The 26369-nt window shown below is 44.5% G+C and overlaps 1 protein-coding gene across 3 annotated transcripts in view; it reads left to right on the top strand.

The window, feature by feature from the left end:
• Window positions 1-26369, top strand: part of GAS7 (growth arrest specific 7) — a 79826-nt gene extending 53457 nt beyond the window's left edge. For all 3 annotated transcript variants that reach the window (XM_063175907.1, XM_063175906.1, XM_063175908.1), the window contains exons 6-14: window positions 1713-1802; window positions 4315-4430; window positions 6505-6579; window positions 9124-9202; window positions 10782-10910; window positions 13217-13340; window positions 15524-15603; window positions 16872-16970; window positions 17618-26369. In XM_063175907.1, the coding sequence (XP_063031977.1) occupies window positions 1713-1802; window positions 4315-4430; window positions 6505-6579; window positions 9124-9202; window positions 10782-10910; window positions 13217-13340; window positions 15524-15603; window positions 16872-16970; window positions 17618-17731 (906 nt within the window). In that variant the 3' untranslated portion in view covers window positions 17732-26369. The remainder of the gene's footprint in view (window positions 1-1712; window positions 1803-4314; window positions 4431-6504; window positions 6580-9123; window positions 9203-10781; window positions 10911-13216; window positions 13341-15523; window positions 15604-16871; window positions 16971-17617) is intronic.

Raw genomic sequence — 26369 nt, 5'->3', positions numbered from 1 at the left:
TCTTCTGCTGGAGAATCCAAGGGAACAGGGAAGGTGTTTGCAGTGCTGTGCTTGGCAGCCTGTGGCCAGTGGAGGCCAGCTGTGAAAATTTTCAAAACTTAGAAATACTATAAAAATTCCATAGTTGGATGGAGGTGCCAGCTCTGGTTGAGATAGCTGGTTCTGGCTGGAGATGCTGGTTCTGGTTGAGGGTTCTGGCTGGAGATGCTGGTTCTGGTTGAGGGTTCTGGCTGGAGTGCTGGTTCTGGCTGGAGATGCTGGTTCTGGTTGAGGGTTCTGGCTGGAGATGCCAGCTGTGGTTGGAAGTGCCAGCTCTGACTGGACATTGTGCCTCTGGTTGGAGGTGCAGGGTCCCCAGTGCATGGTCGCTGCCTGCAGAGCCAAATTTTCTGTCTTTCAGGTCAGTTTGGAGCCTGGTGGGAGCTGGAAGGCAAGACACATGGTTTAGGCTCTAGCTGAGGAGACAGCCAAAGACAGCACAGGTTCAGGGTGCTCAGCCTGCTTTGGGGTGGGCTTGGCAAGCTCTGGCAGGGTGATTTATGTGGAGCAAGCTCCTGCACTGTTACAGGGCAGCTGCTGAAGCTCCAGCCTGGGCAGAGGCAGCAGAACCAGTGTGGGTTTGTAGGAGCAGCTTGTATCAGCTGAAGGCTTTGTCTGCTGTGCTCTGGAGTGGTGGGTTTGTGCTGTGTCAGCAGCCACGTCCTTTCTGATCCTCTCTGGATAGCCCAGAGGCAGATTCACTGCATGCCTTTGGGTCTGCCTGTGCAGCTGTGCTAACCCTACCCACAGATTTGTGTGGATTTCCTGTGAGTTAACTGATCCAAAACAAACCCCCACCCCCATGCAGATACATCTGTGACATCCCAACCCCAATACCTCTTGATCCCTTGGTGAATCAAGTGCTTTTAGTGTTCCCATGAGCCTGAGAGGGGCTGATTTTAGGGAACCTGCCCAGCAGGGATTTGGGGTGAGCATTACAAACTGGCAGTGAGCTCTGACTCGTGCTGGTGCTTGCTCTGGGAGGCTCAGCTGTGTCCAGGGTTGTTCTGCAGAATGTTCTGCTGTAGCTGTGGTGCTCGTTGCCTTCACTGTGCTGTTAGCAGGCTGCAGTGTTCCACTGGGATAGCTTAATGAGTGCTTGGATTTTCTGATGCTGTTGTTTAATGAGCGTGTGATGAGTCCTGTCTGACTGATCTCTGTGAGCACTGAAGGTTCACTGGCTCCAGAGAGCCCCTGCTCTTTCTACCCAGAGCGTCACTTGCATCTGAAAAGGTCTTAGACACAGATAGAAGGGCTGTGCACTGATAACATAATCCCTTTTTTTGGCATCCTGTAGGAGATGGCATAGCCAAGGGTGTTTTGCACTGACAGTGCTCTCTGATGCTCACTGTGTTTCACACCAGGGTTTTTAGCACAATTTTCAGGGATTTGGGAGAACTCCCTGCGTGGTGCTTTCCAAATGCAGCAGGTTTTCCTCATGTGCAATGGGTTGTTGATTTCCCTCTGAGCCAACACTCCTGTCTGCAGAGAGCAGCATTCTGGGAATACTTGGCTGTTTCCATGCAACAAGCAGTTTTTCTGCCCTGGCATGCCTTCACTGCGGATTTTCTGATGGATATAACTTTTTATTTACGTATTTCTCATTAACAGCTACATTTCATTACTGTCTAACTCTCCTTTTTTTTTTTTCGCTTTTGTATTTTTTTTAACAGATCAACTGTGTGACTTTCCCCCACCCTGACGTAATGCCAGAGCAGCAGTTGCTGAAACCTTCAGAGTGGAGCTACTGTGATTATTTCTGGGTAAGTGGGCAGCCAGCCACATGCCACATGCAGCTCCAGAGCTTCCAAGAAAGTGGAATAAACAGCTTGATTTGTGGTACAAGGTAAAGGAGAATTTGGGCTGAGATACAGTGTGTTCAGGGAGTACCACAGAGACTGGGGATGCCAGGGAAGATCTCCTGGAAACATCTGACCAGTCTGAGATGTGGCTGATCCATCAGAGAAGGAAAGGCAAGGGCAGTTCCCAGGAGATGGATTTGCTCAGGAAATAGGGAGGATGTAGGAGAAGCCACATATTTCAAAATAGCTCAGGCAAAAGGGCAGTGCAGGAGGAAGGGAATAGAATCACACAATCCCAGACTGGTTTGGGTTGGAAGGGATCTTAAAACCCACCCTGTTCCACCCCTGCCATGGCAGGGACACCTTCCACTGTCCCCGGCTGCTCCAGGCTCCATCCACCCTGGCCTTGGGCACTTCCAGAGATCCAGGGGCAGCCACAGCTGCTCTGGGGCTTCCCCATCCTCACAGGGAACAATTCCTTCCCAATATCCCATCTAAGCCTGCCTTCTGGATGTGGGGAGCCATTCCCTGGGTCCTGTCCCTCCATGCCTTGTCCCCAGTCTCTGTCCAGCTCTCCTGGAGCCCCTTTAGGCCCTGCAAGGGGCTCTGAGCTCCCCGCAGAGCCTTCTCCTCTCCAGGCTGAGCAGCCCCCATTTCTCAGCCTGTCTCCAGAGCAGATGTGTTCCAGCTCAGTGGCCTCCTCTGGACTCACCCAACTGACCCCCAGCTCCATGGATAGTGAGGTAGCTGGCAGGGAATGTGATTCCAGTGTTCCCAGAGCCTTGAGAGCCAGGGATGCACAAGGAAGCAGGGGTGCCCCTTCTAAAGCAAGTTAAAAACTCTTTGTTAAATTGTACAGCTCCCTCCACAGGGTATTCCAGAGGTCAGACAGTGAATGCCTTCTTTGTAGGGTGAGGTTTGTGAGGGACAGGCCAATTTATAGCTTGAGTAGTTTTAATGCAGCCTGGAGCATGCAGAGTCTTCCATGGCTGGTTCTGTGTGTGCCCCGTTGTGCTCAGGTCTCTTTTCAGGCTCCTGAGTCACATGAAAATGATGCTGTGGTCCTTGGAGTGTGGAGCTGATAGAAAATTATAGAAAATGGTCTTCCAATGGAAAACTTTTCTTCCACCTGAATGTTTTTCTGGGCAGTGAGAGGAAAACTACAATGGAATGAACAAGTACTACAAAAGGAACCAGCAATGAAGCTTTTAGGAATCTCATGTATATTTTCTGTTCAGCAATGAAGCTTTTAGTAATCTCATGTGTGTTTTCAGTTATTGGTTACTGAAGTGTTTCCCTTTTAATAAAAAGTGTCAGTGTTGGAGGCCCAGCAGAATGTCTCCTTGTGCCTGCTCAGTGCTGATGGCAGGGCATTGCTAAAATACACTGAAAAAAAAATTACACATATTTGAAAATGGTCACGTTACCACAACATTTATTCAGTTCCTTCCAGTCTTCTGATCCCAGTGGGCCCTAAATAATTAATGGTGTACTGACTGATTTTTTTGTACATGTCTCACAAAAGTTCCTGCCTCGTTTGGTCCTCCCTGTTCAAGCTCAGCCTGTGCTTGGTTCCATGGCTTGGTCACATCTTGATTTCAGTGAAACTCTACTCACAGCTCCTTACTTCTTGCAGACTTTTATCCTCCCATAACTCTGCTTGCAGGAATTTCCTCTTTGGCCTTGTCATGCTCTGCCCACAGCTCAATTCTCCTTCCTCCATCATCTCCACTTCTCCCACTGGCTCAGCCTGCTGGTGCCTGGCAGGGCACCCTGCCAGTCTCCTGCTTTGATTAATCTGGCATTTTCCTCTGGCTGCTTGTGCAGCACGTGGGGGATCAGAGCAGCACTGGGGGAGATGTTCTCTGAGAGTTTGGGTGTTGGAAGAGGGTAAGAAATGAAATAGGGAAGCAGGGAGAAAACTGTGTTGGTTCTTGAAGCCAGCGGAGCAAGGGTTTGTGTGAGAAACAGGCAGTGAGGGATGGGATGTGTGGTGGCAATCTGTGGGATGGGTTTGCCTTGTTTTACAGCAGATTTATGCAGACTGGCTCGGTTTTCCTCAGTAAAAATCACAGTTGGCAGGCTGCTAAAGGTGTTTTAGGGCTGGAAGGAGCAGCCCTGTCCTCCCCTCTGCCCCAGGAGTGTTCCCTTGTTCCAGGGCTCCTGCTTTGGGCAGGCTGAGCCCTTGGGGTGACCTTACCCAGGTGTGAAAGGTGCTGGGCAGGAATGACAGCAGGGCTGCTGCTTGGCCCCCACAGCATCCCTTTCTGGCTAAAGATAATTGTAAAACTTCCCTTTCTAAATTTAAGAAAATGAGCAAGAAGGATGTGGTGCTATTTCTTTGAGAGGGTCTGAGGTGCTGTAGCCACAGCAGCTCTGAGGGCAGGATTCCTCAGGTGCCACTGCTGGGAGCCACATCTCTGTGGGTTTGGCCTCCAAAGGTTTTTGCTGAACTTCCTTTTATTTCTTTCAGGCAGACAAGAAGGACTCACAAGGGAACAACACAGTGTCGGGATTTGAAATTCTTCTTCAAAAGCAGCTTAAAGGGAAACAAATGCAGAAAGAAATGGCAGAGTTTGTTCGAGAAAGGTAATTAGCACTTGGGTATCAAATGAAATCTTTATTGCAGTTGTTTTTTCCCCAATTTAGATATTCCTTAAATATGTTAAGGCTTAAACTGCATAAAAGGTTTGCTACAAGTTCTTACTGAAGATTTAATATTTCTTTAGTGTTCATCCACACTTTCCAGTTCTCACTTGTCTGAGCTGTATTGCACAAAGGCTGTCTGTCAGAGGGAACCAAGAAGGTTTTAAGCAGCACATTCAAGGAAAAAGTACAAACAGGAGAGAAGCAGAGTGGAGGGGATGTTTAAAAGGGAGATATTTTGTCTGAAAAGTACAGAAGCAATTTGTTCACATGCAGCATAGGCACAGCTTCCTAGAGGAAGATTTAAAAAAAACATCACTTTGAGCTTGGTAATAGAACCACAGGATGGTGTGGGATGGCAGGGACATCTGATAATTCCATTGTTCCCTCCTAATCTGGAGGAACAGTGTAAAAGGACTCAGTCACAGTCTTTCCTCAGTGGGAATTATGGAGCTGTCTGTCAGATGTCCTCTACCACCTTCTCTCCCTGTTCCCCCTGTTGTCTTAATCTATTTAGTTCCTTCTTGCATGGCAGTCACATCAGATCATCTTCTCCTCCCTTTGCAGCTCTCTAGTTTTTCTTCATCCACCATAATATGTCATGACTGAAATTATTTGAGTGTGGGCACAAAAAGTATTCTTTTTATCTCAAATGTGCCCCATAAAAGGGCTCTTGCTCAGGCGGCTCCTGCAAAGGGGCCTGCCAGACATACCCCACCTTCTGAGGCTGTGTGCATGGACAAATAAAGACACTTCAGAGCAGGTTTTGTGCACAGCTGGCACAGAATAAGGAGTTTTTCTATCTGGGGCCCTCACAGTTCTCTCAAAAATGTTCTGTTGAGCGAGCTGGGTTGAAAACCAGTGAACAGACAAGTGTTTGCTGTGCCTGGGAGCATGTGCACCTTGCAGTTTCAGTGGCAGCAGAAGATGGTTCCAGGCAGGATTCCCATCACCTCTGCACCAGCTGTGGGTCATTCCTCCCTGCTGGGCTGTGTGGCAGCACCTTTCTGTCACAGACACATTTTATGAAAAATCCTTTCCTTAGGATTTTTCCTCCTGAGAAGCTGAGAGGCCTCAGGAACAAAATGTAAACAATGATTATCTGCTGCTGTGGAATGCAACAGGTGCATCTGGGATTGGTCTCATGTGGTTGTTTCTAATTAATGGCCAATCACAGTCAGCTCCCTTGGACTCTCTGTCTGAGACAGAAGCCTTTGTTATCATTCCTTCTTTTTCTATTCTTAGCTAGCCTTCTGATGAAATCCTTTCTTCTATTCTTTTAGTATAGTTTTAATATATATCATAAAATAATAAATCAGCCTTCTGAAGCATGGAGTCAGATCCTTGTCTCTTCCCTCATCCTCACACCCCTGTGAGCACCGTCACACCTTTCCTGCTCTGCTCCCTTGCCCCTGGCAAGCTCAGCTCCTGTCCTGGTGCCTCCAGGTGGGTGAAGACCAGCACAGGGCAGTGGGTGAGAGGAAGGGGCTGCACCAGCCACGTGCTGGTGCCAGAAGCTGCTGCCACATCCCTGCCACGATTGTCACCCATCACAGAGAGCAGGAAGCATTTGCTGTCCCCAAGGAAGGTGCGCTTCATCCCCCAAAATCTCATCTGGGTTTTTCCTGGGTGGCTGCACTCCTTCATTTTTGCCTCAAGGATGTGCAGCCTCACATTTCACAGCAGACTGAAGCACGTGCTCCTGGTTTTGCAGACAGCAGAGCAGAAACACTCTGTCCTTGTTGCTGGCTCTCCAGAACTGGAGCTTCTTCAGCTAATTTTGTCTCACATGCCGTCCTGCATATAGCCCTGCTCTTGCCTCTGCATTTTTAGCATATGGGGGGAGAAGACTGCTCATCAAACCGGTGCTGCCAAGCCCTGGAGACTGAAAGGAAAATTCCTGTGGCAAAATCTGTTAAAATGCAGAGAATTTCTTGAAATTATGTGTGTGGGTTTCTGCCTTAAAGCTTACTTACTGCTGTCTTTTTATTTTCTCTCTGTGTGTATGTGAGTGTAGGATAAAGATTGAGGAGGAATATGCTAAGAACCTGTCCAAACTGTCTCAGAATTCCTTGGCTGCTCAGGAAGAAGGGTAAGTGTGTCTCTGTGAATTTCACAGAAGACGAATTTTAATATAAAAGGCATTTCTCCCACGCAGGTACAAGTAATTTTCCCCAGCTCTCTCCCTCTGAGTAGAGGTTTATTTAGATTAGCACCCTGGGCATGTTAGGGAAGATGGAATTGCTTCAGAGTTGTTTGTTTGGGTTTTTTTTTTTTTTAGGTTGTTACTGAGAAGTTTTTTAGGAATGTGTGTATAAAATGTTGCATTTCCAATCAGGTTTATATGCTGTCCTTGTTGTAGGCTAGTCTGGTTCCTTCCAGGATTAGCATGTATTTCAACTACTTTGGAAATGGAAGAATATATAGAATATATATATATACTACTGAGAGTAGCTGTGTAAGGTCAATGCTGGTACAATCAGAGCAGCACAGACAAGAGGGAGCATAAAGAAGTCTCTTCTCATCAAGGTTCTGGCACTCCAAGAAAAGCAGCAGACTGCTGCTTATTTCCAACATTTTCACACTTGGGAAGTTATTAAGAAGACATTAGGCAGTGCAGTTCAGCCTGAATTGCATTTTTTCAGTATTAATGCAAAGGCACCACTGCTGAAGGATCAGAACTTGGTGGCTCTGTGCGTTTCACCACAAACCCTCTGAGCTCTGAAGGCCAAGCTGGAAATGACTGTCTTCATTTTGGCACTGAAGCTGCATGAGGTGTTTTGCTCAGCTTCCAGGGGGCAAGGACAGAAATTCCAAGAGGATAACTGGGCTGTTACTGCCCTGAGCACCTACACTGGGAATGGTTTCTGTCCTCCTTTCTCCTTAGGGCTGGATGCTCAGCTGATCTAGCAAAGCTAAACCCATTTCCTCCCACATCTTCCTTCCACTTTCTCCTATCCCCAATGGGAAAAGGAGGGAATGACTGAAAAAATGAAAGGGAAGGAGACAAAGTAGGTGAAAAGAAAATGAATGAGCACTCAAACCTAAGAAATGTTGAAGTAGAAAACTGGAAAGGACATGGAGCTGAGAGCACTGTCCAGTGATGCTCTCCCAGATAACAGGGATAGTGTCAGTGGGAAATGGGCAATGGGAGAGGACCTCAGGGAAGGAGGAATATTCTCTAGGTGTGTCTAAGTTGTTTAACTGATGAACACCACATTTGAGGACTCAAGGCCTTGCAGCAGCCTCAGAGGTGACAGATCATTAGTTTGAGATTGCAGGTGACAGGTGATTTTTCAGGCTATCAGGAACAGTCAAATCTCATTATCCTTGAAAAGGGGATGGGGAAGAGATAGAAGGAGCCAGGAATTGTAGATCACTCAGCTTTATTTAACCTGTGCAAAGTGGTAAAGTAAACCATCAAACTTCCACTTAAGGGGAAAAATTAGATGCAATTGTTGTATATGCATAGAGAGCCATGCCAAGCCTACCTAAATTCCTTCAGTGATGGAGTAAAAGACTAGGTCAACCCTCACAGCTCTTAATTTAGTGTTGCTTTTTGTGATGGGAGATTCTCGTAGGCAGACAAGAGAAATGGTGGCCTAAATAAAACTTAATGTGCAAAAAACTAGGTAGGAAAAACCCACTGCTTACAGAAACTAAACTGCAGAAAGTAACTGTGGAATGAGATCCCAAAGGGTTTGTCCTAAGTCCAGGGTGTTTTAAAATGTTTTTGTAATGAACAACCTGTGATAGAAGAAATTATGGATTTACTGTATCCAGAGATGTGACAGAGCTAGGAGGGTTGGTATGTGTAACTTGAGGAAAAGGTTGCAATTCAGAATTCTTGTGTTAAAATAGAGAAATTAACTGAAAAAAAAAACTAAGATGCATTTTAATGAGGACAAAGCAGCGGGTTTTATACTTTCACAGGACGTGAAAGATACAGTTACATAACACTTTGTGGGAGAAGGATCTGGCTATAGTGAATCACAAGCTTATTCATCAACAACTTCATGCTGTTGTCTAAAAAGGCAATCACATTGAAATATGTAGAAGAAAGAGTGTCTGATACAAAATAATCTGTTACCAGTTTAGCCCCTGGAGTTGCACTGTACTGGGGACAGTGTAGTTTTGGTTATGGTGCTTTAAGAGGAGTCTGGGCCGTTGTAAAGGATCTGGAGGAGTGTGCCTCAGCTGCCACTGTCCTGGAAATAATCTGAAAGAAAAAGACAACAGAGAAATTTTCAAGTGCTGAAAAGCTTTTCCACAACTTTTCACCTGAAGTGAAAATCTGCTCTCTGAAGTAGGGTGTAAAGCAGAAGAGGTAGAAAAAACTGCATTGGTGGGAACTTCGTTATGGTGAGGATGAGATGCTGAAGGGTCTTGCTTAGGGAGGCTCTGGTGTCTCTGTAAGTGGAGATTGTCATAAACTGGGTTTGCAAAGATCTGCTGCAAACAATGCCAACACAATTCTGCCTTGGTCACAAAGGTTGGGCGTTTTCTCAGATTTCTATTACCCTTTCCCATGATTTTGCTGATCAAGATATGGTACAAAGTGCTGTGCCAGATTTCTCTGACAGATCCACAAGGAGAGGTGGGGAAGGGACTGATCATTGTCCTGCTCTTCCTTCAGCACACTGGGAGAAGCTTGGGCTCAGCTCAAGAAGAGTTTAGCTGATGAAGCAGAGGTTCATCTCAAATTTTCTTCTAAGGTAAATGGTTCTTTCTTTTCCAAATATTTTTTCCCTGTATTGGTGGGCCTCTCCCTTCAGTGCATGTTAGTGGGGGAAATACACAGGCATGTGGTACAATTTTAGGAGAATTAATAAGTTGGTGAACAAACTTGCTGAAACTCTGTCCAATCTTCCTCCCAAAATCAGTTTATTTAGTCTACCTGCTGAGTGAATCAAAACACATCTAGCTTTAATTTTTCATTAAAAAGTAAAATTGATTTTAGATGTTGTTCACCTGGACTCTGTGTTCCAGCAGTAAATTGAACTAGTGCTTGTACAATTCACTTCTGCAAAGGAAGAAATGAAAAGCAATATTTGGCTTCTCAACAAGAATCTACTCTACCTGTCTGGAAGGAAGAGAACCAGAATTCTGGCTTTTTTTGTACCATTAGCCTTTCTCAAAAGTCTGCTGGGAGCTTCACGTTATTTTGGGGTTTTATCTCAAGTGATGCCCAAGGAGATTTCTTTTACAAATTATGGTATTTATCTGGGTTTTTTCTACCACATGTGACATGCTCTTGAATCCTGTTGCATTCTGTTAACCTCTGTGGGTGTTCAAGTTCAATTCAGTGGCAGATATCTCAGCACAACAGCCATGTTCTGGAGGAAAATTATAGCTCTGCACCATTTGTAAGCAATTCAGCAGAGGTTACTCAGGCAACCAGCTGCTGCCTTGGTAACCCACTGCTCTGCCTTAAACTTCGACATCAGGGCTGTAATTAGTGAAATACTTTTTGCTCCCCATTGTCCTCCTGAATTGTTTTCCAAAAGGAAGAAATGCACCTTGGAGTGATGTGTGTGTGTAGGCAGGCCAGGTTGAGAGGGGCTTTTCCATTATTTTACTTCTTAAACTCTGCACAGAAACTCCTGCAGCATCCTCCAAATCCTTCCCACTGTTTGTGTGCAAACAACAGTGTGAATGTGGCACTTCAGGGGCAAGGTTTAATGGTGGACCTGGCAGCCCTGGGTTGTGTATTTGCCAGGAAATGCCTGATGAGGGCAGGAATGATGAATCTGACTCCGTGTTCTCAGAAGGCTAATTTATTACTTTATGATACTATATTATATTAAAGAATGCTATACTAACTATACTAAAGGATACAGAAAGGGTACATACTAAATGCTAAAAAGATAATAATGAAAATAGTAATAAAAATAATGAAATAATAATAATGATGATGATAATAATGATAAAAGCTTGTGACTGTTTCCAGAGTCTTGACACAGTTTGGCCCTGATTGGCCAATGAATCAAAACTACTCACAGCAGAATCCAATGAAACAATCACCTGTTGGATAAACACTCTCCAGACACATTCCACATGAGCAAAACACAGGAGAAGCAAATAAGAGATAAGAATTGTTTTCCTTTTCTCTAAGTCTTTTCAGCTTCCCAGGAGAAAGATCCTGGGGAAAGGGATTATTTCAGAGAATGTAGATGCCACACCTGGGTTGACGATGGGATTTGATGATCTTGGAGGTTTTTTCCAGCTGTGGTTCTGTGCAGAGCCAGGGATTGCTGTCTGGCTCCTCAATTCTTCCTTTATTTTCATTTCCAGCTCCAGAGCGAGGTGGAGAAGCCCCTGCTGAACTTCAGAGAGAACTTCAAGAAGGACATGAAGAAGTGTGACCACCACATCGCGGACCTGCGGAAGCACCTGGCCAGCCGCTACACGGCTGTGGAGAAGGTGGGAGCGGGAGCAGCCTGCAGGCTTTGAGACACCAAACTGCTGCTTTGAGCAGAGCAGCTGCCCCTTGGAGAGTTTCAGCTCTGTCACAGCTGTTCCTGCTGAGGACTTTCACTGTTTACTGAAATTAGGGTGCTCCTGACGCAGGGAATGATTGGTATCTGACTCTATTGATTCAGAAGGCTGAATAATTGCTTTATTAAACTATATTATATTACATTATACTATACTATACTATACTATATTGAAGATTACAATTACTATTCTTTAAAAGACTACTATTCTTTAGTATTCTTTGTATACTACAAAGAATACTAAAGAATACTAAAAGATACTAAAGAAAACTCCTGTCTGAGAAAGCTAGGACACAGCTTTGAGTGATTGGCCAAGGAAACAAAAAAATCCTCAGCAGAATCCAATTGACAAATCACTTCAGGTAAACAGTCTTCCTAACACATTCTACATGTGCATAACAGCAGGAGCAGCAAGTGGAGATAAGAATTGTTTTTCTCTTCTTCTCTCTGTGCTTCTCCAGGGAAAAACTCTGAGAGAGGGAATTATGTCTCTCTGCTCAGGGAATGTGAATGCCACAGCTCTTTGCTGTGCTTTGCCCAGCCCCAGAAATAGTTTGGCGTTTAACTGAGATCTGGGAAGTGCTGGGGCAAACATCTCATTGCTGAAGTGGCTTTTTGGTTCATCCTCCCCTTGCCAGCTTGCGGCAATAAATTTGAGGCAAACACTTCTGATTAGTGTGCATCTATTGTCCTCAAAATTTAGAGCACCTTGCCTTAGAATGGCAGCAGGGTCAGCTCAGAGGCTCACCTGGCTCCGTGGCCAAAAGCAGCTGGACCCTGACCTGGGAAATCACAAACCCTTCACAAGGAACATCCTCACTGACAAAACCCACACAGCAGCAGCAGCCAGTAATGGGCTGATGTGACACCAGCCAGGAGGTGGCTGAGGTCGTGGTGGAGGGAGTTAGACCCACAAAATGTGATCTCCCAGCAGCAGCTGGCAGAAATGGGCATGCTTGTGCCTCAGCTGCCAAATTGTATCCTCATGAGTTTGCTTTTGGGTGTAAATTGGAGAGGAAAATACCATTCCCAGTCATCCCCAAAGCTGTTTGTGCTTTCATTAAAGCTCAGCAGGAGTTCCCCTGCTGGGACAGAACTGTGGCAGGATACACAAGGTCCTTAGGCTGAGTGTCTGCAAGGCAGGCATTTTTCTGCAGAACACCAAGTTCTTCACACTCCTATCTGCAAAGCAACTCAGTAGCAATACTGGGAGTAGTGAATTAGGAATAACCCTGGGAAGAAGGAAGAGCTGTGACTGCAGTGCCTGTGGAGCACTCAGCCCTCGCAGATTGCTCTCCTGCAGCTCCCTCTCCAGACCTGCAGGACCCACCAGGGCCTCAGAACTGCACTTGGAAAAAATTCCAGGAATGTTTCAGCAGAGCTGTAGCATTGAGGCTGGTGTGACTGTAAAAAACTGCAAAGTTCTAAGAAAATGCAGACATCCAATTTAGTTTGAAACACTGCTACAGTATAAAGAACAAATGTGACACGTTTTATAACAAATCCATGCAAAACAAGTGATTTTTATCTATTTATCAGCCTGCATGTAACAATGTTTATTTGTTAAGGTACTTTACTAATTTACATGTATAATTTATATTTGTACTGATAAATCAGGTTTTAACAGCTTGAAGAACTTCTGAGTAAAGTAGTTCAAGTCACCAGTTGTAACCAGGCCTCAGGTTCTTGATTTCTACTGTTGGCATGAACCTGAGCAAGTTTTTCTGAATTAAAAAGTCCCTAATTAAGTTCCTATTGTTAGTTTGTGATGGGTGTACATTGAGTCCAGAACTTACTTAAAGACAAATTTTGTAAGATACTTGAAATTACTTTAACGATTCAGATCCTAAGAAAAGTGAATGGAAGAGGTGTCCTGGTAATGATGCTGTTTAAGACACTTGAGAGAGGCTCCAGCTCTCTTTTCTTCCAGAAACAATGAGAAAGCTTTTAAGAAACAGGAGAGCCTGATGATGCCATTAGTCCTTTGCCTTTCTAAGACTCTGAAGAGTTCAGATGCATTTGTGATTTGTTGGTGGTGACCCCTTTGTGGTCACAGGACACTTTTGTGAACTCCATGGTGTTGTAAGAGCCTGAATCCCTGTTAGGACCCAGTTCCATGCACAGTTGTTGACTCCTCCCTGAGAACCACTTGTGAGAAGGAGTCCTAGGTGGCTGAGAGCAGCTGCCAGATCTTCTTCTCTGTAACTTCTGACTCTTCCTCATTCCTCCAAGGCCCGGAAAGCCTTGACAGAGAGGCAGAAGGATCTGGAAATGAAAACACAGCAGCTAGAGGTGAAACTCAGCAACAAGACAGAAGAGGAAATCAAGAAGGCCAGACGGAAGTCCACCCAGGCAGGTGAGTACCTGTGTCTGTCAGCACACAGCAAGAGCCAGGGGGACTCCATCCGTCCATCCATCCATCCATCCATCCATCCATCCATCCATCCATCCATCCATCCATCCATCCATCCATCCATCCATCCATCCATCCATCCATCCATCCATCCATCCATCCATCCACGTGGTGCTTGGTTTTAATGTTGTAAAAACAAAGGCTGTTGTACTTGCAGAGACCCCCTGTGGCAGGGAGGAATGATGAATCTGACTCCATGTTCTCAGAAGGATAATTTATTACTTGATGATACTATATCACATTAAAGAATACTGTACTCTACTAAAGAATACAGAAAGGATACTTACTCAATGCTAAAAAGATAATAATGAAAACTCCTGACTCTTTCCAGAGTCCCAACATGGCTTGGCCTTGATTGGCCAATGAATCAAAACAACTCACACCAGAATCCAATGAAACAATCTCCAAACACATTCCACATGTGAGCAAAACACAGGAGAAGCAAATGAGATAAGAATTGTTTTCATTTTTTCTGAGGCTTCTCAGCTTCCCAGGAGAAAAATCCTGGGTGAAGGGATTTTTTCAGAAAATGTAAATGCTACAAAAGTCAAAGTGAACCATGCTACAGATCTGTGTGATGTTAAATCCTCAGAAGAAACAAGCCTAGTTTTTCTGACTCAGATGTCACAAATTATTGATAATTGAGGTGAGAACAGCAGAAGGAGGGTGAGTTCTCTGTCTCATGAAGGTGTCCTTAGATTACTGAATGTTTGTGAACTTCCAGAGACAGATTCAGAGAAGCTTAGCTGAGGGTGTTTCTTCCATAAATCACAGTTCCTTCCTTGGTTCACTCCTAAATCACACTCACCCACAACTTGGTGGGTGCCTATTACACTTACTATTACTGTCTTTTTCCTTGAAAGTGATGTTTTTCAGTTTTTTCCCCTCTGCTACTCAGTGACTAAAATAATTTCTCTTCTGGGAATACCGAGGATATAGTAGTGTGTGCTGTCCTGTACTGAGGATACAGCCAGTTGCTGTGACCTGTGCACGTTTTGCAGAGGCTCAAGTCACATCTGCAGGATCCATCAGGAACTTTGAGATCTGCAAAGCTGATACATGCAGCTCAGTACCTTGGCTGAAAATAAGTTTTAGCTAGGCCTCCCATGTTTCATCCCTCCAACAAGGGATGTTTCTTGGCAGAGTGGTCCTTCAGAGTTCTGAGGATTTTAAAACTTCAGGATAGGTGTCTGGGCTTTAAGGAGTCTGGGAAGAGTCCTTGGAAGGGTGACCAAGTGTACAGGCAATCATTTGAGGGAAAAGAAAAAGTTATGATTTAACAACAGGACGTTCTGTAAGAGATGTTCCTTATCACCTGAAAATTCACAGTCTCTCTTTGTTCCTTGGGTCCTTAGAAATTGTTTATAATCAATTTTTATTGAATAAGCAAGGAGGAGCTGAAGATCAGAGAGGGAGAGAGAAATTGAGCCTCATTTAAAGAACAAAGAGAGTTTCCTAGCTGCAAAGCAGCAATCTCTGAAAATTGTTTTCCAGATTTGCCACCTGTGTTTCCCCCTTCATCAGTGCAGAGTCCTGTAACAAAGAAAACAGTGGAAAGAACTGCAACTTCTGCTGTTATTGCCCTGATCACAGGAGCTGGAGCTCAGCTGGAATTGGGCATCTCCAGAGGCTGGAGAATGCATGAGGCTGCAAATCAGCGTCCCTTCATCCAACAGCTGGGGCCTGCTGCATCCCTCTCCTTTGGGACAGAGACCTCTTGGACAGCAGTCTCACCTACACAGTGCTGCCCTGCAGTTCCATAACTCACCATTGTTGATTTCCCATTTTAATTACTTTATTTTTCAAATACAACTTTCCATCCATGGCTTTTTTTTAAACTGAAGTAGCTTGCCTTTTTTATTTATATTTCTGGGCATTTTGTAAAATACTACTCTTTATGCTTATATTTTTCTTTCAAAATCTATTAATTCTCTCCCTAATCACCTGCTTTTTTGCCATATATCAGGTGCATGCATTTAGTTGAAATGTTGGTCTGTGTAGCAGAGCTCCTCTGAGCTCCTCCAGGATTCATCTTCAAACCCTTGAGGTCTACAAAACCTGACCTGCACTTTCTTACTGAGCTCTGGCTGGACAAGACTGATGTGTTGCTGTCTCTTCTCTTCCAGGGGATGACCTGATGCGCTGTGTGGATCTTTACAATCAAGCCCAGTCCAAGTGGTTTGAGGAGATGGTGACCACCACTCTGGTGTGTAACATCTAAAGCTACCCTTGCAGAATTGTCATAGCCTCCAGTATTCATCATTCACAGCTAGTTCAGTGTAAAGCTCTGGGGAACATGGGGTGATAAATCTCACATTGTTTGTCCCACTCTCAGTCCTAAGAAAAGCTCATCAGTAGGGGAAAGAAGAAATAATTGTTTCTTTGCAGAAGGCATTAAACCAGTTCAGGGCTGCTTAGGGGCCAGAACACTCAAATTGTCCTTGAGAAGGATGAAGTAATGCACAAGGAAAACACAGAAAAACACATGATAAATCACCAAATCCATTTATACATTCATTAATTTTTCTGTTCCACAATTTCACAATTTTCTTTGAAGTCTCCCCAGAGCCATCTCTTCTGCAGACTTAACAGCCCCACTTGTCTCAGCCTGGCTTGCTGCAAGCTGCCCTGGAGCATCCCTGTGGCTTCTTCTGGACTTAACCCAGAAGCTGCACATCCTTCTTGTGCTGCCAAGCCCAGAGCTGGCTCCAGGTGGGATCTCACCAGAGCCTCCCCTAAGGGCCCTCCAGACCCTTTTTTGTATTTGTGGCCCTGCTTTGGACACTCTTAACAGCTTAAGGTCTTTTTTTTTATATATATTTTCATGCCCAAAACTGCATATAGTGCTCAGTGTATTCAGTCCAGAAGGACTAAATGCAGATTTTGGGGTATAATATCAGAATTCAGAAGAAGAGGGAGGCAGAAAATGTCAGGAGGAAAGACAGAAATCACGTGCATTTCCAACTAAAGGTCGCTGGGTTCTGCTTACTGCCAGCTGAGCAAGGTGGAAGCTTGTCCCAGCTCATCATCTGGTGAGCTGTGCTCTGACAGGTGTCAGGTTGGAATAGGGGTGTTCTGAGCCATCCCCCCAGTGTGCTTTCTGCTGCCCCAGGGAATCACTGGAATTTCTGTAGCTAGCAATAAAGCACACAACATTTCCTGCAGGAACAGATTCCCTCTTGCTTGCAGCATCTCTGAAGGCAGTGCCTCCACTCTCTGCCTTGGTTGTCTCAGTTTTGGAGCCTTTTGGAAAGGTTTGACCTTCTTTTCTGTTGCTAGGCTGAGATGACTGCTGTTGCTTGCTGTTTCTTATTCTTTGCAGAGCAGAGGAATGTGCAACCACAGAGTCCAGCTCCAAAGCATGACCCTGGGGCAGTATGGCACCTCCTGGCAGCCTTTTGTGTATCCTCCTTTCTCTGGGCCTCCGAGCTCAGGTTCCAGTAAAAATATGGACTTGTTTTTCTCCATGTCCAGGAGCTTGAGAGACTAGAAGTTGAAAGGGTGGAGATGATTCGGCAGCATCTGTGCCAGTACACACAGCTGCGGCACGAGACAGACATGTTCAACCAAAGTGTAAGTGTGCTTTTGTTTGCTCTCTGTGCCCTTCACTGCCCTCCAGCTGAGCTGAACGGTCACTCCTGGCCTGCTCTGACTGGCTTTTGTCAGAGGATGTGGGGGAAGTGTCTGCAGCAGTGCTGCACAGGACTCTCTGATCACATTTCATGCAGCTCATTCCTGAGGGAGACACAACCAGCTGAGGTACATTTGGCCAGCATGAGACATTATCAGCTCTCCCAGCATGATGCACTACTCCATGAGGTCTTGTGTTTGTGCAGGGAAGATGCTGAATTTCACTATTGGAAAAGGCAGTGTATAAATATATATATTCCTTATTGAAAACTGGCCATTTATCAAATACTGAAGTATGGGGGATCCATGCTGACTCAGTACAGTTGTGTTTGGTGTAAGGTGCAGAACAGGAGTCAGAGGCTGCCTGGCTGCTGCCTGGCACAGGGAAACCTGTCTCTGCTTCTTCAAGTCTCCCTCTCACAAGGCTGCACGTCCAAACCTGTCCTGTCCATCCAGTCTCGTGTACGTGCAGCTCTCACTTGTCTGCAGATGCAGTGTAGGCATGCCCACAGCTGCTCTGCATGTCAGAGCAATGACTCTCTGCCTGAAGTGTGCCCTTGACATTTGGATTCTTGTTTTCTTCATTTCAGACAGTAGAACTTGTGGATCAGTTGCTTCGGAAAGTGGATCCTGCCAAAGACAGGGAACTGTGGGTAAAAGAACACAAAACTGGAGATATCCGACCTGTGGACATGGAAATATAGACTGATCTGTGGTTGGATGTGATGAGTCCACTGAATTAAGCAGGCTAACGTTTGTTTTTAAGGGTCAGAAGAGCATAGGGAAAAGGTTGTTTCACTACCAGACAGACACCTTGTAATTTATGCCTGTATGGGCTATCTCTGTTCCATTTAGTCATTACAATGGTCCTCGTTGTGCTAAGCCTTAAGCACCAGACATTCCAGGGTGAAAAAAAATCAGATGTGTGCTTCCCACCAGAGGTTCCCAATTGCACGCAGCTTCCAGGAGAAATCTGCTTCCTGGCACAGAACGTGCCCTGTTCTCCAGTGACTTTGTGCTCCACCCCTTGCATGATTATCTCTATCCAGTATGTTAGAACAGCAGGCAGAGAGCCTCTGGCCAGCAGGGAGATAACTGAATATGATGCAGGAGGCAAGGAAGTCCTGATCACCAATCCCAGGTCTGTCACTGACTGCTCTCATGGCCATAGGCAAATCCAATTCACTTTCCTGGCTCCCCCATTTATAAAATCTGTGGGTCCTGCAGCAATGTTGTGTGGATGCATTGCTTTCATAGAACAGTCTTTCACCATGGCAGTGAAGTGATGGCCCTTCTCCCAAAATCTATGGAGAGGATTCATGTTCTTCCTGTTTTATACTCCCTCTCAGGGATACATAAACCCATTTTCACGATTTCTGTTGTCGGCCAGTCGGTAAGTTTGAAAGTGTTACCATCACAGTTTTTAATCAGGAAAGACTTGGTTGTACTATACCTACCTCATTAGCTGTCAGAGTGCCCTCAATGACAGAAGGAGGTCGTATTCCAAGGAATAAATGAGATGTTTAAAATTTTTCCTGCTCATGCAAGGTGTTTTTCCACAGAATCTCCTTAAAAACAGTCCTCAAATAGTTTACTTGGCATTCAGGTTTAAATTTGCTTTGTTGGTTTCTTCAGGTGAATATCACAGACTTTAGGTATTTTTAATTACTGGGCTTGTCCCATTAAATTTTGGCTTTTATCTTTTTGGAGCCTGATTTTCAAAGGTGCCATGAATATGTGATGCTAGATTGCATTCAGTGTAGATGTAGGTGCCCAGCACTTCTGTACCATGTGAGTTTTTTCTGTTACCCTTAACTGCAAACCACCAAAAATTCAACACAACTCTTAGCAAATAGTGTTGTGTAGTTTGGAGACTGGTTTTGAAAAGGTATTTATTTTCTTCTGCTGTTATTTCTGATGGAGTATTCAGTGTTGCTGTTAATATATTTTTTCAGCATTTCATACAATGCAAAGGTTCTTCAGATTCTTGCTTTAGATCCAGGAGAAATCTTGATTCTCACCACTGTGGCCTTTACTCAGTGTTTACTGTGGTCTTAGCTACAATATCCCAAACCACACTATTTCATTTGATCCACACTTCTGCTCCATTTTATCTCACTGTTACTGTCTTTTTCTCCCCAGCCCCAGAACTGCATCCTTCTTTTGTTCTACTGCTATTCCAGATTTTTGTTCACCATCCTCCAAATGCTGGGATTGGATCATTGGGAGTCAATATTCCTCTTTACAAATACAAACTGAGACACAGAAAAGTCTTACCTGGAGCATGTTTGTAACATTGCTGCAGCGGTTATTTTTCTGGTTTATTATTTCTAAATTATTATTGCATTTTTCTATTGGTCGCTTTGTTCCATCCATCTCTTTACTAGCACAGGTTCATTCCTGTCTTGCAAATTCCTTCACAACCCATCCTCTGCTGCCTCACCAACCTTTCCAAACCCTCAGCATCCTTTTGGCAGTGGGAGTGCCATGGCTGCTGCATGCTCAGGGTCACTGCTCCTGGTGTGACATTTCTGTGCTGCTCTCCTTCTGCACATTTGGGAATTTGGACTCTATTGGACTCTCTTTGGACTCTTTTGGGCTCTGTTCTTGGTGTTGGCAGAGCTCACTGTGCTGTGAGCCTCTCCTAAGCTCCTGCACAGAGCACTGCAGCACCAGCTGAAGGGTTTGGTTTGCTGAGTGTCCTCCCTGGAATCCTCTTCTCCTTCCTTTTTCCCTCAAGCAGGGCAATTGATGATCTCTCCTTTTTAGTTTTTCTACTGATTCACTCTGTCTTATTAATTTTTGGCCATATCAGTGTGTGCTTCTAACTCTTACCTTGCACTTCAGAGGACAGGCACTTTTTTATTTGTTAAGCCACAAGTGCAGGTTGAACTTGGAAAACTTCAGTGGCCAAAATAATGTGAATACATGAAAGCTGCATTTCAGGTTTCCCCCTGTTCTTGGCTGTATTGTAAATTGAAATGAGCAATCTTGACAATGCCTCAGCACATTCTTGTTTGGATTGCAAAACAAAGCTAGTTGTGCACTTTATACAGTATTCTCCTTAATAAATACCTGAAATAAGTTAGAAATTACACTTTATTTTTCCTCTGTCTTTAAAGATGTTTGTTACTTTACCTCTTTTGGACTGGAAATGCTGTCCATTAGCACAGGTTTATCTGGGGACTGTAATGTGTTTTGGTTCCTCTGCTAAGGTGTATTTATGCTGCTCTGAATTCTTAGTTGGAGGGTTTGTTGTTTTTGGTTGGTTGGGTTTTGTTGTTTTTTTTGCGGGGGGGTTGGTTTTGGGTTTTTTTCCCTTTTGGTTTTATTTCCAGATAGTTTTCCTGCTTCTAGTTGTTGTTTTTGTTTTTATTTTTTTTTCTTTTGGTTTTATTTCTAGACAGTTTTCCTGCTTCTAGTTCTTGGTCCACTTGAAATGTTTCAGGGGTGTGAGCTGCCCAGAACAGCAATTCTCTTGGTGGAGTCTGTATCTCGTTTTCACTTCCATGAGCAGAGGAGAGCACAGGTACGTGGCTGTTGATCATTCCCAGCCCCAGGAGACTCTGGGTTCTGCTCCACAGGTGAGATGCTTCACCCACAACACTCCCATCTGTGTTCAGTGCAAGTTTTGCTGTTGCTTATCAACATTTTCCAGCTCATTTCTTTCAAAATACAATATTCCCTCTTGATGTGACCTGCAGATCAGAGTTCCCTGGCCCATTCCCTTTTCTCACTGATGGATTTTGGATAGTGATGCCTTCCAGGTCAGGGCATGCTGGAGTTCCCTTGCTTCTAACAGGCAGCATCTTCAGAGAGGGTAGTGTCACATTGAAAGGAACAGGGGTTCCTGCTCTCACAGGGAACTTTGGGAGTTTCAGCATTGCTCTGTCTTCTACTGGGTTTCAAAAATGCAACGGAGTCTGTCTTCATGCTCATCCTAAACAGCTGCTTCTCCAGAGCAAACTCAGTGTTTTATTGGAATTCCAGCATGTGTGGATGGTGCATGATGCTGCTGCTGCAGTGTAGCTGAGCAATGGAATGCCAAAGGAAGTCTCTTGCCTCCAGCACTGAGCTCGGGCATCATCTCACTTCAGCTGGCACCTCGCACTCCTGGTGTGAGCTTTGGCTGGTTGAGTCACTGTGGGGATCAGATTGGCAGGGTTATCTCACATCTCTGCATGCTCTGAGGTCACAGCTAGGTCAGCTCTCAGCTAACACTGTTTGCTTTCACTGCCAGAGGTAGAAAAGGGGGAATTTCTCTCTGATCCTTAGCAGGTAGCTCTGCTTGCCCAGATCTGTTAGGCCACCCATGTTTTGGGAGTGCTGCCACATCTGTGATCTCCCTCTTGGTCTGAGTGATGCTGTCACACTCTTGTCTGTACTGGAGGGTTCTCTGGCATTTTCCATTTCAGCCAGAGCCTTTTGGCCCTACTCTGGGCTTCCTGAACCCCATGGCTTCAGATCAGTGCCAGAGCTGGTGAGGTGCTTTTCCAGCTGTACCCTCAGCTCCCATGCAGAATAAGAACTTTTTATTCATCATCCAGACCCTCCTGCTTGTGTCTCCAAAGCACAGTTGAACATCTTCAAGGTATTCTTTCAGCTTTTTTCCTGCCAGAACTCATTCTGGATCCAGTGCTGTTGGCTGATTCCTGCGGGAGTTGATGAGCTGAGAGCAGTATTTTACCACATGGGTCAAATGCACTCTTCTCCCATTAACAGCAAGATTCCAGTTTCTTTCTTGGAGCAATATCCCAAAAAGGCCTAATTCTCAGTTTGCCAACCTGCTCCAGGTTCAGTCATCTCTGTAACTCACACCTGTTCATCACTTCTATGGGTTGGACATCTTCTGAAAGACTTTGGTTGCTCCCTTATAGGGACATTAGTTCATTATTGGACGCTGGAACTGTAGAAGATAGCTTTAATTTTTTTTAAATTTTAAAATGCTGTAACAGCAGTGAAAATTACACAGAAATCCCTGATATGTTTCTAGACTGCCTTTCCCCCTGTGCAGTCACTTCTGAGCTGCTGGGGGGCAGCTGTGCTCCCCCTTATTGCACAGATAAACACTGAAATCACACTTGAGTGCCTGACAGGCAGCATGCAACCTTGTGCACTGCTTCTTTTTCCCTTTATGCAGCTTTTTTTTTTTTTTTTTTTTTTAATTTTGTTGGATTGGGGTTTTTTCTTTTCCCCTAATAGGAATTTTCTGTGGGGCATTCACAGGAAACTTCTTTATGCTTGTAGCAGTTGTAGTTTCTCAGGCTTTGTTAGAACTTCCTGGAATTGTCCTTGTTTTTAAAGTCATTATTTAGTATTGACTGCAAGTTAGGCTTCTTATTTAGAACTGGGCATTCTTCACCTGTTCTTTGGAAGTGCTCAGCACTCAGAGATTTCTTGGAATACAGCAGGGAGCTAAGAGGTAAGACTCTTTGAAAATCAGGCTAACAAACAGAAATGCACAAGCCTCTTTTTTCCTTACTTATACTCAAGTACATGGATAAAGTAAATAATAAGAAATGAGAAATAATTAACGTGTAGCTGCTCTCTGTGCAGCTGCTGTAGTGGTTTTGTGTGGGGCTGCAGGCAGAACACACCTCTGGGGTCTGGACCCACAGATGATCAGCTGTAAAAGCTCAAATCCATAATTCAGTGACCAAGTGGCTCTGCCCATCCATTTCTTCATCACACACAGGGACAGAAAGGGCACTGCTTACCCAGGTGGGTCCTTCACTACCAAGCACCTTAAGAAATCCAGACAAGCACTTTGAAGGTCCCCCTGGAATGAGTAGATGTGGCTTCTTGATGTGGTTATTGGATGTTTCCTTCTGAACTGAAAGCAGATTTAGTGTTCCACAGCATCTCCTGTGCTCTGTCCACTAGTGCAGCCTGCTGGGTCTGCTCCCAGAGATGGAGCAGTGTCCTGAGGGCAGTCCTGCTCACCCTGACAATTACATCTTCAAAAGGCAGTGTCAAAAAGGCAGTTTTCAAAATAATGAGCTTTTCAGTTGACAGCCCTCTCTGGAAAGCCTGCAGGCTGTTTGCTCCCCAGTGTGTGTTGAAATAGCAGAGTGCTGGGGCAGAGGTTGCTGGAGCATTGGCTCTGGGGAGTTGCTGCTGTGTGGACATTGCTGCCATCCTCTCCCAGGGATGGGGAGCAGCCACAGGCATCCAGAGGAGCCTGCTGGTCTCATCTGTCTTAACCAGGTGGGCAGGAGCCACAGATAAATTCAGATTAGAGCAGGAAATGCTTACCTCAGTGGCATCTCTCTCAGACCCTGATGGGCACTGAGTGATGATGATGAATTCAGATTAAAGCAGAAACACAGGGCAGGAGGATGGGTACCTCAGTGGCATCTCTCAGACCCTGATGGGCACTGAGAAGTGATGATAAATTCAGATTAAAACAGATACATAGGGCAGGAGGATGGGTACCTCAGTGGTATCTCTCTCAGACCCTGATGGGCACTGAGTGATGATGATAAATTCAGATTAAAGCAGACACAGGGCAGGAGGATGGGTACCTCAGTGGCATCTCTCAGACCCTGATGGGCACTGAGTGATGATGATAAATTCAGATTAAAGCAGACACAGGGCAGCAGGATGGGTACCTCAGTGGCATCTCTCAGACCCTGATGGGCACTGAGTGATGATGATAAATTCAGATTAAAGCAGACACAGGGCAGCGGGATGGGTACCTCAGTGGCATCTCTCAGACCCTGATGGGCACTGAGCAGTGATGATAAATTCAGATTAAAGCAGATACATAGGGCAGGAGGATGGGTACCTCAGTGGCATCTCTCAGACCCTGATGGGCACTGAGAAGTGATGATAAATTCAGATTAAAACAGATACATAGGGCAGGAGGATGGGTACCTCAGTGGCATCTCTCAGACCCTGATGGGCACTGAGCAGTGATGAGTGAGGAGCCCATCACTGTCCAGTCCTGCCCAGCACTGGCAGATCAGTGGCTGTGGCTGTTCAGAGCTGTCCAGCTCACTCCATGCCAGGCCAGCAGGTGCCAGTGCTGCCCTGGGGAATGGAGAGGGGCCCTGCTTTGGCTGCCCCAGGTCAGGTGTGCTGAGCCTGCTGTGCTTCAGGGGCCTGGAGCACACGGCCCTGCTGATGAGGCGCAGTGGGAATGAAGTCTTTCCTGGCAGCAAATCCTCGTCTTTTCCTGAGAACACTGTTGGAAGGATAACACCCACTGCTTTGTCTTAAAATAGATTTTATTCATATGAGTGGTGCATCATTCAGCTCTTTATTTTCCCCTCTCTGTTGTTACTGTAGCCCTCCATCGCTGAAGTACAACACCTTTAATTTTGAAATTTCATAGAACATACCTGTTATTTCCATGTGCTAACCGAACTTCATGCTTTTGGCTGTTTTCTGAGAGGTTTACGAGCTTTTTTGGAGAGGTTATTTTGGGTTTTATTTTGGAATTTTTTAATCAGCCACCAAGTTTGGAAGTGTAATAACTTCTTCTTGTGCTAGCTGCAGCTTCTTTTTCCTTCCTGAGTGGTTTTTTTTTCTCTGAAGGGACCAACACATAGCACAATTCAACTTAAATTTATAACCCCATGCATTCCTCAAGGCAGAAACCTTTTGTGCCTAATGATGCATCTGAGTCTAAGAATTATACATGGATAAAATATTTTGTAGACCAATTAAAAAAATCTTAGATTAACCACATAATAATCACAGAAAAAAAAAAACATGTAGATTTGAGACATGCAAATTTAATTCCCTCAACTTACATTAAGTTGAACTATTTCAGGTGTGTCGTAAGAGACAAACTCAGTGGATATTCAGAATAAAAGCTTTCCAGGTTCAGTGAGTGGACAGGACTATAATTGTGAATATATGCAGTCTTTTAGGGCTACTGATTTAACAAGTAACTGAGTAATGGCTTGTATCACAACCCTATTAAAATTCTGCTAGTAAATCCCCTTCAAGTGCCTCTTTAAATAGTATCTGCTACAAGCATGTGAAAAATACAGATTTACCCTACAAATTGCCAGATCTCAGGAGCAGCCACAGTGCGCAGATCTGTTCAGGGTTCTCAGCCCTTTCCTTGCTCTGAATTGTGCACCCTTTTAGGACAGCCCCATCTCCAGGAGAGCTGCCTTTGACTCTGGGAATTTGCTGTCCAGCTCAGGCACCCTAAGTTCTCAATGCTGAAAATGGAATAGAAAAAATTAGAATTTAAAAGCAACTGCATTGAAACTAATCTTTGGACCCCATGGTCTCAGTAGAATAAGCAGGGAATTCTGCATAAAAATAGTATACAGTGATGATTTTGCATAATAGAGATGTTACACTTTATTGCATAAAATTAATTAATAATAATAATAATTTTAAAAGCCCACAACTTTATTTTTTTTACAGCAGAGAAGGAATGTTCTAGTCCTGGAATTCAAAAGCTGAATGTGATTTCAGGGATCTCACATCTGCTAACAAAATAAGCAAAGTCATGTTAATCCCAGAATTTGGCAATGGTTGACCTGAAATCCCTTTTTCCTTTGGAGGTTTTCAATGAAATGGCTGAGATTATCAGAATTGCCTAAGGAATTTGGATGTCCATATTCTTTTAGGTCAAAAACACTCTTTAGGGACAGCAGCCTCTATCCAGTAGGAAAACAGCAGGTATTGGTGTTGGACAAAAATTCTTTCTTCTCCTTAGATAATTCCCTTGTTTTCTGCAACACAAGCAGTGAGAATTCCCCTGGGCAGTTCTGCAGATGCTGTAGCAGCAGGGATTCACAGATACCAGGCATACACTAAACCAGAATTTTCTACCAAAATTAAGTTGCTTATTTGGTCCTTTTTGTGTAAGATTTTCCTAAATACTTCTAAATTTCTAGGAAAGTTGTCTTTTGCCAGTACTAATGACTTGTTTTTACAGATGCTTAACCAAAATTTTATAACTTCCCATAAATTTTGGCTGACTAGACCCCTTAAATAGTTTATTTATCACACAGCCTCTGTCTGGGTTACTAGTAAATCTTGGATCATTGTGGAAATTCTAGGATGGCTTTTGTTCCCTAAGGATAGATGAAGGAATCACTTACTGAACTTAAGTTGAATGAAGAAAAGATTTAAGGGGCAGATCTTCAGCTTGAATAAACTGGCAGGGTTCAGTGGAAGCTACTTGATGTCAGCTGTGGATCTTGTCCTTCAGTGTTGAAGGCATTTCCTATATGTAATTTTTCTGTCTTACTGTAAAACAATTTCATATGGTTAAACTGTATTTTCCTATATTGTTCTGCAAGTTTATATACACCATAGTGCTCATCTCATCTCCTGTAAAATAAACTGTACAGAGACACATTGAGCATGGAA

The sequence above is a fragment of the Melospiza melodia genome, chromosome 24 (genome assembly GCF_035770615.1).
Source record: "Melospiza melodia melodia isolate bMelMel2 chromosome 24, bMelMel2.pri, whole genome shotgun sequence".
NCBI classification, from domain to species: domain Eukaryota; kingdom Metazoa; phylum Chordata; class Aves; order Passeriformes; family Passerellidae; genus Melospiza; species Melospiza melodia.
The sequence above is the reverse complement of the archived record's forward strand: the minus strand, read 5'-3'. Positions and strand labels throughout refer to the sequence as shown.